This window comes from Oncorhynchus tshawytscha, linkage group LG29, assembly GCF_018296145.1.
Source record: "Oncorhynchus tshawytscha isolate Ot180627B linkage group LG29, Otsh_v2.0, whole genome shotgun sequence".
NCBI classification, from domain to species: Eukaryota; Metazoa; Chordata; class Actinopteri; order Salmoniformes; family Salmonidae; genus Oncorhynchus; species Oncorhynchus tshawytscha.
In genome coordinates, this window is record NC_056457.1 from 16,033,309 (window position 1) to 16,051,052 (window position 17,744).

General features: G+C 40.1%; 1 protein-coding gene across 4 annotated transcripts in view; it reads right to left on the minus strand.

Moving 5' to 3' along the window:
• LOC112227848 (zinc finger CCHC domain-containing protein 2) overlaps nucleotides 1–10,352 on the minus strand; it is a 64,891-nt gene extending 54,539 nt beyond the window's left edge. For all 4 annotated transcript variants that reach the window (XM_024392794.2, XM_024392795.2, XM_024392796.2 and 1 more), the window contains exon 1: nucleotides 9,402–10,352. In XM_024392794.2, coding sequence (XP_024248562.1) covers nucleotides 9,402–10,163 — 762 coding nt within the window. In that variant the 5' untranslated portion in view covers nucleotides 10,164–10,352. The remainder of the gene's footprint in view (nucleotides 1–9,401) is intronic.
• Between the last annotated feature and the right edge of the window lie 7,392 nt (nucleotides 10,353–17,744).

A 17,744-nucleotide genomic window follows, 5' to 3' on the forward strand; every position in this document is an offset into this window, starting at 1 on the left:
TAGATTATTGACGTTAAAAAGGTTTATACAAAAAGCTATTATTTATTTATTTTCATTATAAAATAGTTTGACAACCCTGTTTGTAGGCTTTTAAATTATATCAAACTATTTATATTTTTCAATGATGAAGACGTCTCATGGTAGGATATGCTAAATGGATCAACATTGAGCTGAGCATCTCCTAAATGTATTGACATTCTGGTCCAAAAAGTCTCTTTCTGACCACTTCTTCCCTGGGCAAAGATATATGGGAAGATTTGTTTCAATCAAAGCGGGACGCTGTAAAAAAAAAAGTAAATGAATTCAAATTCAAAGTTAGAAAATAACCAAAGTATGTGAAGTAAGATTTTCGTCTCTTCGACATCAGATTTGCAACTTTCCTGTTTACACTATCCTACCTGTCCTATACATTGGACACAGCAACACATGTTGGAGATTCACCCTCTTACCCAAGCAATTCCACCTGGTGTAGCCTAGGCAACAAAAAAAAAAGGCCAGTACTTTAGCAAGTACCTCATTAGTAAACTCCTAGGAATTGAGAGGTCCAATTGTGGTCACGCTAGGCTCAGAGTGACTGAACTCTCTTCTTTGCTGGTAAACTGCGGGGGTGGAGAGGGTGGATTGGGACAGTGTTTGCTATAACAACACATTACAACCTCACGCCATTTCACTTGAGCGCTAGTAGCTGTTCTTCAGATCATAATTGCTGTCTATGAGAGTGTAAGTAAATCTGAGTTGTGAGGTTGTGTGCTGCTGGCTTCAACATCTCTTTCTCCAAGTGACTAAATATGACATCAGGCACACAGAGATGTAACTATTTCAGTGGACAAGTGGGTCAACAACACTACAGTCAACATGGATGATTGCCCAACACAGAACTGTATTAAAACTATACTAGAAACACAAGTGGAAATAGGACGTGACCACAGGTTGTCACAGAAATGTTCAGTATATAGCCTATTCAAAGTACCGCGAAAATAAAATCATGGATGTGTCTGTTATTTTTATAGCCTACACAGTGACAAGTACCACTCCAATACAAATATAGGCCTGCAATCAGTATAAAGTCATAAGGAATTTGCTTTCACTTGGCCAAATAGCTGTTTAAATCAGTAAAGGCGAGTAGACAAGGAGAAGAGAGGACACCCTGTTAAGATGCAGCACCCCAAGAAGGAAATCCCTCTCTGTCAACAAACTGAGACCCTGGCTGGCCTCCCCGTATCCTATATTCTGCAGTCAGTCACCTAATGCTCAGTTGGTTTCAAGCCCTTGGCTTCCAGCATGGTTTTGCGCCCCACACTCGGACATAACTTCCTTCTCCCTGTAGAGTCGCCAGGCCGGCAGTGCAGTAGGCCACAAGGCCAAATACCTTGCACGCAGCACAGCACATAACTCTTTGTGAAATGCCCGTAAAGACGAGCAAGTGTATTTCGGGGGTTGATTCCATGGTGGCGTTTTGTATTGGAAGAGATGACAACCAGTCCCCTGTAAGACTATTAAATTCCTAGCGTAGGGCATAGCGGCTGTTATACAACGGGTGGGTCTAATCCTGAATACTGATTGGTTAAAAGTGCATTCCAGCCAGTGTCTATTCCACAAGTATGTTCAAGCACTCTTGAGTGGGGATTTTCCACACCTAGCGAGAATTCTGGATATTTCCATGAATATGTCACAAACTCTAAAAGACAAAATGAGATGTGCAGCCTTACTTAGGGCCATCAATGGATGGATCAATTCATAAGCCACAAAAAAATACTGTATTTCAAAAGGAAGAGTGCTTGTTGGTGCAAAAGCTGATTCATTTGAACAAATACGGCATCTTCCCCCATCTGTCAAATGTCAACCATTGAGAACTAGCCATACTCTTTTAGCCTTTTGTAAGACATTGGGATATAATACTCATTATTGCGGGGGTGATAGCCCCCCCTCCCAATAGTATGGCATTGGTTGAAGTTCAATTTTAAATTAAAATCTTCCACCATCAAATCTAAGCCAATATGACACCAATGTCAATGAAAATTCGCAAATCAACTTGGAGGTAAACACTCTCCCCGCTTAGTCATGAGCCGTCCAGCTGATACAGAGAACTATGTACCATATTTTTAACACGTTCATTAGCATTGGGGAAAAAACACAATTTCTTGCCTTGACCTAGCTCAATATCTAGTCGTTGGATAAGAAAGAGCCTACAGCATCCACAAAGTGACCACTAGTCTTGCCACCTTTCAGTCAGAATAAGTTTGTAGGAGCAACAGTTTGAATAAAATGTATCGCTCTCAAGTGCTCAAAACATTTTGCTACCTTTTTGTAGAATTTATGACAATGCTGACATATTTTCAGTCGCCCCAGCAACAGCAGCTAGCTAAACAACCGTCGGATGAGAGCTACAAGCAAAGGAAGCTAGCTATATTTTGCTATGGAAGGTTTTTCACATGGCTGAAGTCATCGGTGTAAACTGTTGGCGTTGACATGTTCGTGTCATCAAAGCACAAACAAATAAGCAGAAATAAGATAGTGAATGTCCTTGGTTGCTATTGCCAGTTAGCTAGCCAACTAACATTAGCCAGTAACTTAGCTAGCTAGCTAGCTAGCTACAAGCCAACAAGGCTGAAACATTAGCTGCATGTACAGATCGTGCACTGGTACAACTCAATGTTGACAATATCCCCTACATCCTTCCACAATGCACAGCTAGCTAAATAAAGTTCATAATCACCAACAAACTTTGGGAAACTGCTAATGTATAATACATGCAATGGGCATTGCTCATCTAACAATAACTTTAGCTAACATTACTCCATACATACCCTAGACATGTTGATTATGTGTGTATTCTCCAGGAGTGAGATTGCGAGATTGTTTTGTTAAAATCTCTATGGGGTCAGTGTGCACCCCACGGGACGGTTGGGATAACGTGCGCTAATGTGATTCGCATTACATTGTAAGTAACAAGAACATTTCCCAGGAGATAGACATGTCTTATATGGGCAGAAAGCTTCAATGTTTGTTGATCTAACTGCACTGCCCAATTTACAGTAGCTATTACTGTGAACAAATGCCATGCTATTGTTTGAGGAGTGTGCACAACAACAAAACTTTTATCATGGCAACTGGTTTGATACATTCACCTCTTGTCACGCCCTGACCATAGAGAGCTGTTTATTCTCTATGTTGGTTGGGTCGGGGTGTGATATCTAGGGAATTGTATTTCTATGATGGCCTGATATGGTTCCCAATCAGAGGCAGCTGTTTATCGTTGTCTCTGATTGGGGATCATATTTAGATAGCCATTTTCCCATTGTGTTTTGTGGGATCTTGTCTATGTATAGTTGCATGTGAGCATTATAGTAGCGGCACGTTTTGTTTATTCGCTTTATTGTTTTTGTGCTTTAAGTTTCTCTTCTAAATAAAAGGATGGAAACATACCACGCTGCATCTTGGCCCACTCCTTATAACGATCGTGACACCTCTGAAGGTAAATAATGTACTTACATTCAGTAATCTTGCTCTGATTTGTCATCCCGAGGGTCCCAGAGATAGAAATGTAGAATAGTTTTGTTTGATAAAATATTTTTTTATATTAAAATGTAGGAACTGGGTATAATGGTGATATAATGGCCTTTCTCTTGCATTTCAAAGACTCATGTTTTTTCTTTGTATTATCTTTTACCAGATCTAATGTGTTATATTCTCCGACATTAATTTCACATTTCCACACACATTAAAGTGTTTCCTTTCAACTGGTATCAAGAAAAGCATATCCTTGCTTCAGGTCCTGAGCTACATGCCGTTAGATTAGGTTATGCCATTTTAGGCGACATACCAAATCCTTAAGAGGTTTTAAAAGAGATCAGGGACATTTTCCAGTTTACTCCATATTGGCTTCTGGTTTTTTGCTTCCCCACTGGAATATCAGATGTTAATATTAAATGCATACTAATAACTACATTATTTATGTTGCCATTATTGTGTATTTTTACTTTACTTGGATTGCTGTGTTGTGCTGTATTATAATAATGTTACATAATCACCTTCCGGTGTAAAAACCATGGAAATTAAATATAAAAAAACAAATGTTTATATATTGGTATATATATTGGTCTGAAGCCTGAGCACCACAATGCCTACTCTACCCATGCTCTACCAAGGTTTTCCAGCCCACAGCTTTGACCTACTACAGTAGCTATCTATGTTGGTCTATTGTAATTAAAACAAAGAGTATGCAGGGTTCTAAGGATTCAAACATTCTCAAAGCCTAATTCATACTCTTCAGTTGAATAAAGGACTTTACACTATCCTGTTCTTAAAATAATGTATGTATATCATCAGGCTGTATATATTTTCAGATATAGACCTATTGTAAATGTGTATTATTGTAGCGTCACCATCTTTATTGCAAAAAGAACATCAAATACACACAACTTTAAACTACATATTCATTTGACAGAGGTAAACTGTCCAATTATCAGCCCAGCAATTGATAAAACAGGCCCATGTTCGCAAAACAAGTTTCTCTGAACTTATGTCAATATTACACAGGTAAGCCAAGAGTTAGAGATATCTGGACTGTAGACAGGCTCTATATGAGTGACTGTGTCCAACACACCACCACCTAGTGTTATGTTGGTCACCTACTAGAGGTGGGCCGATTTCAAGTTTTCATAACAATCGGTAATCGGCATTTTTGGACGCCGATTACATTGCACTCCACGAGGAGACTGCGTGGCAGGCGGACCACTTGTTACGCAAGTGCAGCAAGGAGCCAAGGTAAGTTGCTAGCTAGCATTAAACTTATACAAAACAATCTTAACATAATTACTAGTTAACTACACATGGTTGATGATATTACTAGTTTATCTAGCTTGTCCTGCGTTGCATGTAATCAATGCAGTGCATGTTTATTTATCATCGAATCACAGCTTATTTCACCAAACGGGTGATGATTTAACAAGCACATTCGCGAAAAAAAAAGCACTGTCGTTGCACCAATGTGTAACCATAAACATCAATGCCTTTCTTAAAATCAATACACAAATAACCTGCATATTTCATTAATATTGCCTGCTAACATGAATTTATTTTAACTAGGGAAATTGTCACTTCTCTTTTGTTCTGTGCAAGCAGAGTCAGGGTATATGTAGTGGAGGTCAACCGATTAATTGGAATGGCTGATTAATTAGGGACGATTTCAAGTTTTCATAACAAATCGGAAATCGGTATTTTTGGACACCGATTTGGCAGATTAAAAAAAAATATATATATATATTTTACACCTTTATTTAATCTTTATTTAACTAGGCAAGTCAGTTAAGAATACATTCTTATTTTCAATGATGGCCTAGAAACGGTGGGTTAACTGCCTCGTTCAGGGGCAGAACGACAGATTTTTACCTTGTCAGCTCGGGGACTCAATCTTGCAACCTTATAGTTAACTAGTCCAACGTTCTAACCACCTGCCTCTCATTGCACTCCACAAGGAGACTGCCTGTTACGCGAATGCTGTAAGCCAAGGTGAGTTGCTAGCTATCTTATAAAAACAATCAATCATAATCACTAGTTAACTACACATGGTTGATGATATTACTAGTTTATCTAGTGTCCTGCGTTGCATATAATCGATGTGGTGCGTATCGTTGCTCCAATGTGTACCTAACCATAAACATCAATGCCTTTCTTAAAATCAATACACAGAAGTATATATCTTTAAACCTGCATATTTAGCTGAAAGAAATCCAGGTTAGCAGGCAATGTTAACCAGGTGAAATTGTGTCACTTCTCTTGCGTTCATTGCACGTAGAGTCAGTGTATATGCAACAGTTTTGGCCGGCTAATTTGCCAGAATTTTACGGAATTATGACATAACATTGAAGGTTGTGCAATGTAACAGGAATATTTAGACTTAGGGATGCCACCCGTTAGATAAAATACGTATTTCACTGAAACGTAACGTTTCACGTATCCGTATTTCACTGAAAGAATAAACGTCTTGTTTTCGAGATGATAGTTTCCGGATTCGACCATATTAATGACCTACGGCTCGTATTTCTGTGTGTTATCATGGTATAACTAAGTCTATGATTTGATTGAGCAGTCTGACTGAGCGATGGTAGGCAGCAGCAGGCTCGCAAGCATTCATTCAAACAGCACTTTCGTGCGTTTGCCAGCAGCTGTTTATGACTTCAAGCCTATCAACTCCCGAGATTAGGCTGGTGTAACCGATGTGAAATGGCTAGAATTGGTTAGCAGGGTGCGCACTTATAACGTTTCAAACGTCACTTGCTCTGAGACTTGGAGTGGTTGTTCCCCTTGCTCTGCAAGGGCTGCGGCTTTTGTGGAGCGATGGGTAATGCTGCTTTGAGGGTGGCTGTTGTCGTTGTGTTCCTGGTTCGAGCCCAGGTAGGAGCGAGAAAAGGGACGGAAGCTATACTGTTACACTGGCAATACTGAAGTGCCTATAAGAACATCCAATAGTCAAAGGTTAATGAAATACAAATGGTATAGAGAGAAATAGTCCTATAATTCCTATAATAACTGCAACCTAAAACTTATTACCTGGGAATATTGAAGACTCATGTTAAAAGGAACCACCAGCTTTCATATGTTCTCATATTCTGAGCAAGGAACTTAAACGTTAGCTTTCTTACATGGCACATATTGCACTTTTACTTTCTTCTCCAACACTTTGCTTTTGCATTATTTAAACCAAATTGAAAATGTTTGATTATTTATTTGAGGCTAAATTGATTTTGATGTATTATATTAAGTTAAAATAAGTGTTCATTCAGTTGTTGTAATTGTCATTATTACAAATAAATAACTAAAAATCGTCCGATTAGTCGGTATTGGCTTTTTTTGGGTCCTCCAATAATCGGTATCGGCGTTGAAAAATCATAATCTGTCGAACTCTAATATGCAGCAGTTTGGGTCACCTGGCTCATTGCGAACTGTGTGAAGACCATTTCTTACTAACAAAGACCGTAATTAATTTACCAGAATTTTACATAATTATGGCATAACTTTGAAGGTTGGGCAATGTAACAGCAATATTTAGACTTAGGGATGCCACCCGTTCGATGAAGTACGGAACGGTTCCGTATTTCACTGAAAGAATAAACGTTTTGGTCAATAAACGTTTTGTTTTCGAAATGATAGTTCCCGGATTTGACCATATTATTTGGGAGGCGCTTTACTGTCTCAACTGTATCAAAAAGTAGTTTTCATTGCTAGCTATATAGCTAGCTAGCTGGACAGTTTCATACAGGTATCACTATAGCTTGCTTCGTCCCGCAACGAGCCATTGTTTGCAGGATGGCTCGTTGCGGGACGAAGCAATGTTAAGCCAGCTAGCTGAGCTGGACAGTTGTATTCTGATGTTAATGTTGATTGCTGATGTGCTATGGCATGCATGACAATCTTTTTCATGTTTGCCAGTTTGTCATGTTTAACTAGCTAGCTACTGAAAACAGCCACTGTGGTGTGAATGCTAATAGATTAGCATGCTAACCAAACCCAAGTTACATTAAAGGGACAACTGCTAAGTTGAGAAGATCAGGAGTTTTGCAATGAAAAGACCAATATTGCTCCAAAGATATCATAACATGACCTAAACCAAAGTCCCTCAAAAGGATTTTATGATATAGGCCTAGATATTGTTTCTACCTAAGCCTTTGTGTATTACGTTTCCTAATTGTAGGCTACTACAGTTAGCATTTGAAGTGAATAAAGTATTTTATTTTTGAAATATTAACCATTGTCTGCTTTATCAGATGGCCACATTTGCATGTGTTCCAATGTGAATTATTTAAGAGATGGGTGGATCTACGGCTTTAGTGGTTGTGAACGATGTTAAATGGGCGTAAACAAAGAACAGCACTGTAGCTATTCAATGTGAAAGGTTACCTTTATTATACAGTAGGCAATTTGATACTGTAAATGGTTTGCCTAATGGAGTAACTTGGTGGGATAATGTTCAGAGAATCCATTTTGACAATTTGGTATAAGTATTCCTTTTCTAAATATGTTTCCAACGGATTAATGTAGAGCAAGTGTGACAATCAAAGTAAAAATGTTAATGCCTTTTTTCATAAACTGGATTATATGTTGATCACATTTTAAAGCAGCATTTACATCCCCATATTTCCTCCAACTACAATGTACAATATGCCATTTGGAGCTCTGAGTCTGTACTTTTATCCAATGTAAAAAACACAATTTCAAACATTTGGAACAGAAGACTAAAAAGAGATTATGCGTCACAAATGGGCTTTTTGGGGTGAAAAAACCCGACTGCAGCAACCTAATAGCTGATTTATGCTTGATCTGTCAATGCTGTCTGAAGGCTCTGTATGGAGAGTGTGAAGAAGCATCCAGAAGCTTGTGGAGGCCAAATCGAGCTCCGCACCAGATCGCTGTGCACCTCCCAAATTGTGTAACAATGCAGAGGGCTCCCTATAGATTTGATTTATAGGGACACCCATTAGCCGATGCCAATAGCTGCGCATTGACATGATTGGTTTAGGTTAGGTGGGAGGTCCTGTATAAACACAAACTCACTTCCTTGACAACGCCTCTGAGAAGCGCAAGAAGTATGAATGCCCCGACTTCTACGGAGGCCGTATAGCAGTAAATACTGTACTGCAGGTGCCAGAGTGACCATGCAGAGCCTTTAACGCAGCATACATAAAAGAAACGGAAACCCTGGTCTGAGATTCAACCTGATACACAACATCCGGGATTACCAGTTAGCCACTCTAGAATGGCTGTGGAAAATGGTGTTTCATAAGGAAAGTACGCATATTCTCCCAATTTCATGAGGAAAGTATGCATATTTTTCCTGCCTTCTTACCATTAAATAAAGTTAAGGGGGAAATTGAAGCCTATGTAGAATGTTTAAGATACGAACCGGTCGAATCTGTACTCCTAGTCAGAACCGTAGATATCACGTGATCTGGCTCAGGGGTTTCCCAAACTCGGCCATGCCCCCCTCCCAAGTGCACATTTTGTTTTTTGGAGTAGAACTACTAGTACACAGCTGATTCAAATGTCCTACTCATAATCGTGCTTTGATTATTTGAATCTGTGCTAAGGCAAACAAAAACGTGTACCCAGGTGGGCCCAAACTCTTTAGAGATAAAGTTAGTTAACCACTCATTTTGCAACCAGCCAACGGTCGTCACTAGTTACTACAACCACAGTCATAATTATGGCTAAACCCCGCCTATTCCTAAAATGTATATTTTTAAAACCTGATTTTAAACCCAACCTTACAACACGACTAACCTTAAATTTAGCCCAAAAAGATTATTATTTTTTTTTAAATTAATGTTTATTATAGTCTTTGTGGCTGTGTGGTAACTAGTGACAACCCCAGTTAACGTTATCTAACTGCTAATCAATGTTACCTGGGCGTTTATTCTGCGCTGATTCTGCTGTCTCTCGTCCTCTATAGCAAGTTGAATTTTGTCCAGCTGTTCTAGAACTTTTTCTCTTTGATGAAAAGGGAACGCTGGATGCAAGGAGGCCATAGTAAAAAGCAGCGCCAACTGTTCCAAGGGTCCGATCACTGCCTCCATTGGAAGCCCGCAATTCTGTTCTGTTCTCCCGAACGTTTTCCCGTCCACACACGGAGAATAGAACGGGTGATGTTGAGAGTCCTTGAAGGGCGAAACAGAATAGCCATAGTTTTTGAATAACAAGGAGGGATCCACATGGCTCAATATCCTAAATAGTATTCCCGCACACTCCCTGCTGTCAGATCCCAGAAGAGACAAGCAGACCAGCAGTTTGGAGCGCACGACAGGGTCGATAACATCTGATAAAATGGCCAGATCATTCGGATTGTTGGCCCTTATCTCGACATCCCGTAGAACGTGGTTATCTTTCCGAGCCAGGTCTTCCAGACAGGAGCCCAAAAACCGGAGCTCAAGTGGCTGGCACATATGCAGCAGTCCGCACATAAACTCGATCCGCTTGGCAGGATTTAAATGCAAACCAAACCATTCGAAAACGGTCTCTTTATCCAATTGAGATGGATATCCTGGGTGTCTGGAGGAACCTTCGAGCTTGTCGGAGACCGATCTTGGAATATGGAGATCGGGCTGTTCCTCGGCCGTGTCGTCTCCTCCTGCCTCCGCCGTTCTCATGGGCAGCTTCATTTTAAGCATTATCAGCTCGACTAGAAAGGCTTCAAGGCGTAAATTACCGGTAAATATTCATCCTTTGATCGTCTAAACGTTTTTTAAAGCAGAATCAACGGAAGCAAATAACATTTTCTGTGTTTTGTAATAATCACAGTGACTCGGCGACAAGCTGTAGTTTTCTCCACTGTAGATCGCACTCTGGTGACATGTCAATCATTCACAAACTCCTCCTCCTTTCCATAGAAGCGTTCTGGGTCCTAAAAAATTATTGTTATACAAGTGTCATAACTTGAGTTTATCGTTTTAGTTTATTTATCTACAATCTACAATCTAGGGTAGAACTCAAATTTGTAGAGAAAGTTACATTTTAGATATGTCATTTTGAATCTGTAGAATCTTATTAAATGGCAGGCCTATATTATTTGATGGGCTTCTATATGTGCAACTCATCATCATGGGTAATGTGTTTACGAATTACAAAGGTAGTCTAAAAATGTTTTATTAATGGCCCATGTTTTTAGTACTCAATTTATTGCAGTACACACTACAGTTTCATGTATCCACTCAAATTCTTGGGCCTAAAGTGAAGGTTAAAATTATATATGTGTATTAAAATATATGATTTTCTCTTGATTTAGCTATTTAAGCATGGAAAGCATGTGTTGGTACCACTTTACATTACAGTGTGTTATTCCTATTGGCCTATCCCGAGATAAGCCTTCCTCTAGACATCACTGACCCTTAGTGGCTCAAAAATAACATTGCATAAGTAGTGCACATTGCATACCACCAAGGCCTGAATTATGTTAAAATTTACAGTAGTTTACAGTAGTGTCTTTATCCTTGCCCTGGGGTCCCAAAGGGGGTGCATTTTTTTTTTTTTTTTTTGCCCTAGCACTACATAGCTGATTCAAGTGATCAACTCATCATCAAGCCTTGGTTATTGAGTGTAGTCCTAAGGTAAAAACAATCATGTGCACCCATTTGGGTTCCCAGGACCAGGATAAACAACAACACTGCTTTACAGTAGACCACTGTATGTGAAATATACTGAACAAAGACAAATGCAACATGTAACAACTTCAATTATTTTACTGAGTTTTACTGAGTTACAGAAATCAGTCAATTTAAAGAAATTCATTAGGCCCTAATATTTGGATTTCACATGACTGGGCAGGGGCATAGCCAGTGGTGGAAAAAGTACCCAATTATCATACTTGACTAAAAGTAAAGATACCTTAACAGGAAATGACTCAAGTAAAAGTGAAAGTCATACAATTATTTGAATTTAAATATACTTGAGTATCAAAAGTAAATGTAATTTCAAAAATATACTTAACTATCAAAAGTAAAAGTAGAAATCATTTCAAAGTCCTTATGTATGGCAAACCAGACGGCAAAATGTTTCTTGTTTTTTAATTTACGGATAGTCAGGGGCACACTCCAACACTCAGACATAATTTACAAATGAAGCATTTGTGTTTAGTGAGTCCGCCAAATCAGAGGCAGTAGGGATGTTCTCTTGATAAGTGCGTGAATTTGAAAATGTTCCTGTCCTGTTAAGAATTAAAAATGTAACGACTGCTTTTGTATGTCAGGGGGTGGGGGGGGTACATTATTTTCTTTGGGAATGTAGTGGAGTAAAAGTTATTGTCAAAAATATAAATACCCTAAAAAAATGACTTCAGTAGTACTTTAAAGTATTTTTTCATAAGTTCTTTACACTTGATGGACATTCCTGCAATCAACATGCTCAATTGCATGCTCCCTCAAAACTTGAGACAATTGTGGCATTGTGTTGTGTGACAAAACTGCACATTTTAGAGTGGCCTTTTATTTATTTTTATTTAACCAGGTAGGCTAGTTGAGAACAAGTTCTCATTTGCAACTGTGACCTGGCCAAGATAAAGCATAGCAATTCGACACAACACAGAGTTACACATGGAATAAACAAAACATAGTCAATAATACAGTAGAACAAAAGAGAACAAAAAGTCTATATACAGTGAGTGCAAATGAGGTAAGATAAGGGAGTTAAGGCAATAAATAGGCCACGGTGGCGAAGTAATTACAATATAGCAATTAGACACTGGAATGGTAGATGTGCAGAAGATGAATGTGCAAGTAGAGATACTGGGGTGCAAAGGAGCAAGATAAATAAATAAAGTATGGGGATGAGGTAGGTAGATGGGCTGTTTACAGATGAGCTATGTACAGGTGCAGTGATCTGTGAGCTGCTCTGACAGCTGGTGCTTAAAGCTAGTGAGGGAGATATGAGTCTCCAGCTTCAGAGATTTTTGCAGTTTGTTCCAGTCATTGGCAGCAGAGAACTGGAAGGAAAGATGACCAAAGGTAGGGCTAGGGGTAGCCAAGTGGAAGGCATGGCCGGCCGTAGAGAGATGCTTATTGAAATTCTCAATTATAGTGGATTTACCGGTGGTGACAGTGTTTCCTAGCCTCAGAGCAGAGGGAAGCTGGGAGGAGGTGCTCTTATTCTCCATGGACTTTACAGTGTCCCAGAACTTTTTTGAGTTAGTACTACAGGATGCAAATTTCTGTTTGAAAAATCTAGCCATAGCTTTCCTAACTGCCTGTGTATATTTGTTCCTAACTTCCCTGAAAAGTTGCATATCACGGGGGCTATTCGATGCTAGAACGCCACAGGATGTTTTTGTGCTGGTCAAGGGCAGACAGGTCTGGAGTGAACCAAGGACTATATCTATTCCTAGTTCTACATTTTTTGAATGGGGCATGCTTATTTAAGATGGTGAGGAAGGCACTTTTAAAGAATAGCCAGGCATCATCTACTGACGGGATGAGGTCAATGTCATTCTAGGATACCCCGGCCAGGTCAATTAGAAAGGCCTGCTAGCAGAAGTGTTTTAAGGAGCATTTGACAGTGATGAGTGGAGGCCGTTTGACCACTGACCCATAACGGATGCAGGCAATGAGGCAGTGATCGCTGAGATCTTGATTGAAAACAGCAGAGGTGTATTTGGAGGGTGAGTTAGTTAGGATGACATCTATGAGGGTGCCCGTGTTTATGGATTTGGAGTTGTACCTGGTAGGTTCATTGATAATTTGTGTGAGATTGAGGGCATCAAGCTTGGATTGTAGGATGGCCGGGGTGTTAAGCATGTTCCCAGTTTAGGTCACCTAGTAGCACGAGCTCAGAAGATAGATGGGGGCAATCAATTCACATGGTATCGAGGGCACAGCTGGGTGCAGAGGGAGGTCTATAGCAAGCGGCAACAGTGAGAGACTTGTTTCTGGAAAGGTGCATTTTTAGAAGTAGAAGCTCGAATTGTTTGGGTACAGACTTGGATAGTGATACAGAACTCTGCAGGCTATCTTTGCAGTAGATTGAAACACCGCCCCCTTTGGCAGTTCTATCTTGACGGAAAATGCTATAGTTAGCAATGGAGATTTCAAGGTTTTTGGTGGTTTTCCTAAGCCAGGATTCAGACACGACTAAGACATCCGGGTTGGCAGAGTGTGCTAAAGCAGTGAGTAAAACAAACTTAGGGAGGAGCCTTCTAATGTTAACATGCATGAAACCAAGGCTTTTACGGTTACAGAAGTCAACAAATGAGAGCACCTGGGGAGTGGGGCTAGGCACTGCTGGGCCTGGATTAACCTCTACATCACCAGAAGAACAGAGGAGAAGTAGGATACGGGTACGGCTAAATGCTATACGAACTGGCCGTCTAGCACGTTCGGAATAGAGAGTAAAAGGATGCAGGTTTCTGGGCACGATAGCATAGATTCAAGGCATAGTCTACAGACAAAGGTAAGATAGGATGTGAGTACATTGGAGGTAAACCTAGGCATTGAGTAATGATGAGAGGGATATAGTCTCTAGAGACGTTTAAAACAGGTGACGTCATCACATATGTAGGAGGTGGAACAACATGGTTGATTAAGGCATATTGAGCAGGGCTAGAGGCTCTACAGTGAAATAAGACAGTAATCACTAACCAGGACAGTAATGGACGAGGCATATTGATATTAGAGAGAGGCATGCATAGCCAAGTGAACATATTGTCCCCAGCACAAGTGCCACCTGTGTAATGATCATGCTGTTTAATCAGATTCTTGATATGCCACGCATGTCAGGTGGATAGATTATCTTGACAAAACAGACATTTCACTAACATGTATGAAAACAAATTTGTGTACAGAATTTGAGAGAAACAAGCTTTTTGTGAATGGAACATTTCTGGGATCATTTATTTCAGCTCATGAAACATGTGTTTATATTTTTGTTCAGTATACAGTCGTGGCCAGAAGTTTTGAGTGACACAAATATGAATTTTCACAAAGTCTGCTGCCTCAGTTTGTATGATGGCAATTTGCATATACTCCAGAATGTTATGAAGAGTGATCAGATGAATTGCAATGAATTGCAAAGTCCCTCTTTGCCATGCAAATGAACTGAATCCCCCCAAAACTTTTCCACTGCATTTCAGCCCTGCCACAAAAGGACCAGCTGACATCATGTCAGTGATTCTCTCGTTAACACAGGTGTGAGTGTTGACGAGGACAAGGCTGGAGATCACTCTGTCATGCTGATTGAGTTCGAATAACAGACTGGAAGCTTCAAAAGGATTGGCGGTGCTTGGAATCATTGTTCTTCCTCTGTCAATCATGGTTACCTGCAAGGAAACATGTGCCGTCATCATTGCTTTGCACAAAAAGGGCTTCAGAGGCAAGGATATTGCTGCAAGTAAGATTGCACCTAAGTCAACCATTTATCGGATCATCAAGAACTTCAAGGAGAGCAGTTCAATTGTTGTGAAGAAGGCTTCAGGGCGTCCAAGAATGTCCAACAAGCGCCAGGACCGTCTCCTAAAGTTGATTCAGCTGCGGGATCGGGGCACCACCAGTACAGAGCTTGCTCAGGAATGGCAGCAGGCAGTTGTGAGTGCATCTTCATGCACAGTGAGGCGAAGACTTTTGGAGGATGGCCTGGTGTCAAGAAGGGCAGCAAAGAAGCCACTTCTCTCCAGGAAAAACATCAGGGACAGACTGATATTCTGCAAAAGGTACAGGGATTGGACTGCTGAGGACTGGGGTAAAGTAATTTTCAGATGAATCCCCTTTCCGAATGTTTGGGGCATCCGGAAAAAAGCTTGTCCAGAGAAGACAAGTTGAGCGCTACCATCAGTCCTGTGTCATGCCAACAGTAAAGCATCCTGAGACCATTCATGTGTGGGGTTGCTTCTCAGCCAAGGGAGTGGGCTCACTCACAATTTTGCCTAAGAACACAGCCATGAATAAAGAACGGTACCAACACATCCTCTGAGAGCAACTTCTCCCAACCATCCAGGAACAGTTTGGTGACAAACAATGCCTTTTCCAGCATGATGGAGCACCTTGCCATAAGGCAAAGTGATAACAAAGTGGCTCTGGCAACAAAACATTGATATTTTGGGTCCATGGCAAGGAAACTCCCCAGACTTTAATCCCATTGAGAACTTGTGGTCAATCCTCAAGAGGCGGGTGGACAAGCAAAAACACACAAATTCTGACAAACTCCAAGCATTGATTATGCAAGAATGTGCTGCCATCAGTCAGGATGTGGCCCAGAAGTTAATTGATAGCATGCCAGGGCGGATTGCAGAGGTCTTGAAAAAGAAGGGTCAACACTGCAAATATTGACTCTTTGCATCAACTTCATGTAATTGTCAATGAAAGCCTTTGACACTTACGAAAATGTACTTCAGTATTCCATAGTAACATCTGAAAAAAATATCTAAAGACACTGAAGCAGCAAACTTTGTGGAAATTAATATTTGTGTCATTCTCAAAATGTTTGGCCACGACTGTATGTCAGATTAATCATATATCCTTGATAATCCCTGTATACATCAACAGGGCTACTGAGTGGCGCAGCGGTCTAAGGCACTGCATCTCAGTGCCAGAGGTGTCACATGGGACCAACACTTCACATGTTGCGTTTCAGCCTGGTTCGAATCCAGGCTGTATCACATCCGGCTGTGATTGGGAGTCCCATAGGGCGGCGCACAATTGATCCAGGTTTGGCCGTCATTGTAAATAATAATTTGTTCTTAACTGACTTGCCTAGTTAAATACATTTTTTTTTAAATCCAAAAGAAAAAGAATGGGAATGGTATTTTGACATGACATTTTGACCATCCACATAGCTTTTGTAGCTGGTGTTGTTCAAAACAGCTTGAAGCCTTGCATTATGTTGAGCAGTAATTGAAGGCAAGCAACAGGGGGCAACATTTGATCAGGGTTCATCATCCATCCCTTTTGGTAGTCCTAAAGGTTAAATTGCTGAAATGTGCGATGTATAAGCATTATGCAGCTATGGCATGTATCTAGGCTATTACTGTAATGAAGTAGAATGAAGGTAGCTCTTCCACTTTATATGAACACTATAAGAAAAAATAAAAGCTGGTATTTGAAATCCTTTGCATACGATACAGCAACATTTACAGTATTTTCAATTGTACTAATATACTCTCACTGATAATGGATCCAGTGACATTTACTTTGGTTTGTTTATTGATAAAATGAGCTGGTTAAGTATGTCCTTTCAACTGACATTTAAAGAGGTTAGACAACCAACAAAACCCAAATCCCCAAAGATATGTGCAGCATAACATTTAACTTAATCAAATGAGAAGAAAACGTTTGGGTGGCCGAAATGCTTTTGAGATGTTGTTTTTAGAATCTCAAAAATGACGCCATTAGAAGACACCGCATTTATGCATATGGAACATTCTCCAGCCACTAGAAACATTTTTAAATACATATTTGAACTCTCAAATACACTACAATTACTATGACACCTCCCACCCACTGACAAATGCCAAACTCATCCAGTGACCTCTGACATAGATCATTTTGTCTTCATCACCTTCCACATAGTCAAAGTCTGAGTCTGAAGGGTTAAGTTAAACATTTCTTGTCGTTGTTTTGAACGAAAATAGTTAATTTAGGGGGCTGAATGTAGGGTGGAGTCTATGGTATTTCAACAGCATGGCTCTGGATCTATGGATTTGGTCTGCTTCAAACACTGTAATGGGTATCTATTTGGTAAAGCGTAACCTACATTAATAAAACTCTAAAAAGTTTTTTCATGCACAGTGTAGTTGGTAGATTTTAAGGGTCAACTTGATGCCACTTTCTCTCATGAAGGTTTTCAGTCACTAATGAGCGTTTTTGAGATACATTTAGGTTGAAACTGTGCAGGGGACAAATATTTTACCTACTGTTACATTTTCCATACACATTTGGGCTAGTAAAGGTAAATGTGTGCTTGTTCTGTATCCAACCATTTATGTAACAACAAAAAACGATCTACAGTTAGACAAGTTAAAATAGGCTACTACTGAATATAGGAGCCTACACAGACATTTTTAATCAAACAAGTGTGAGTGTATCTTTCAACTAACAAATCACCAATGAAGATCTGTGTGTGTGTGTGTGTGTGTCAGTCTCTCTGTCTGCGTGTCGGTCTAATGAATAATTTAAAGGTTATCCCACTCATTTCACAAAGCCTGCAGTCGGGAGTGACAGCAGCAACATGTGGAGCGTTCCATGAGACGTCACAGGCTCCCCGGGTATAAAGAC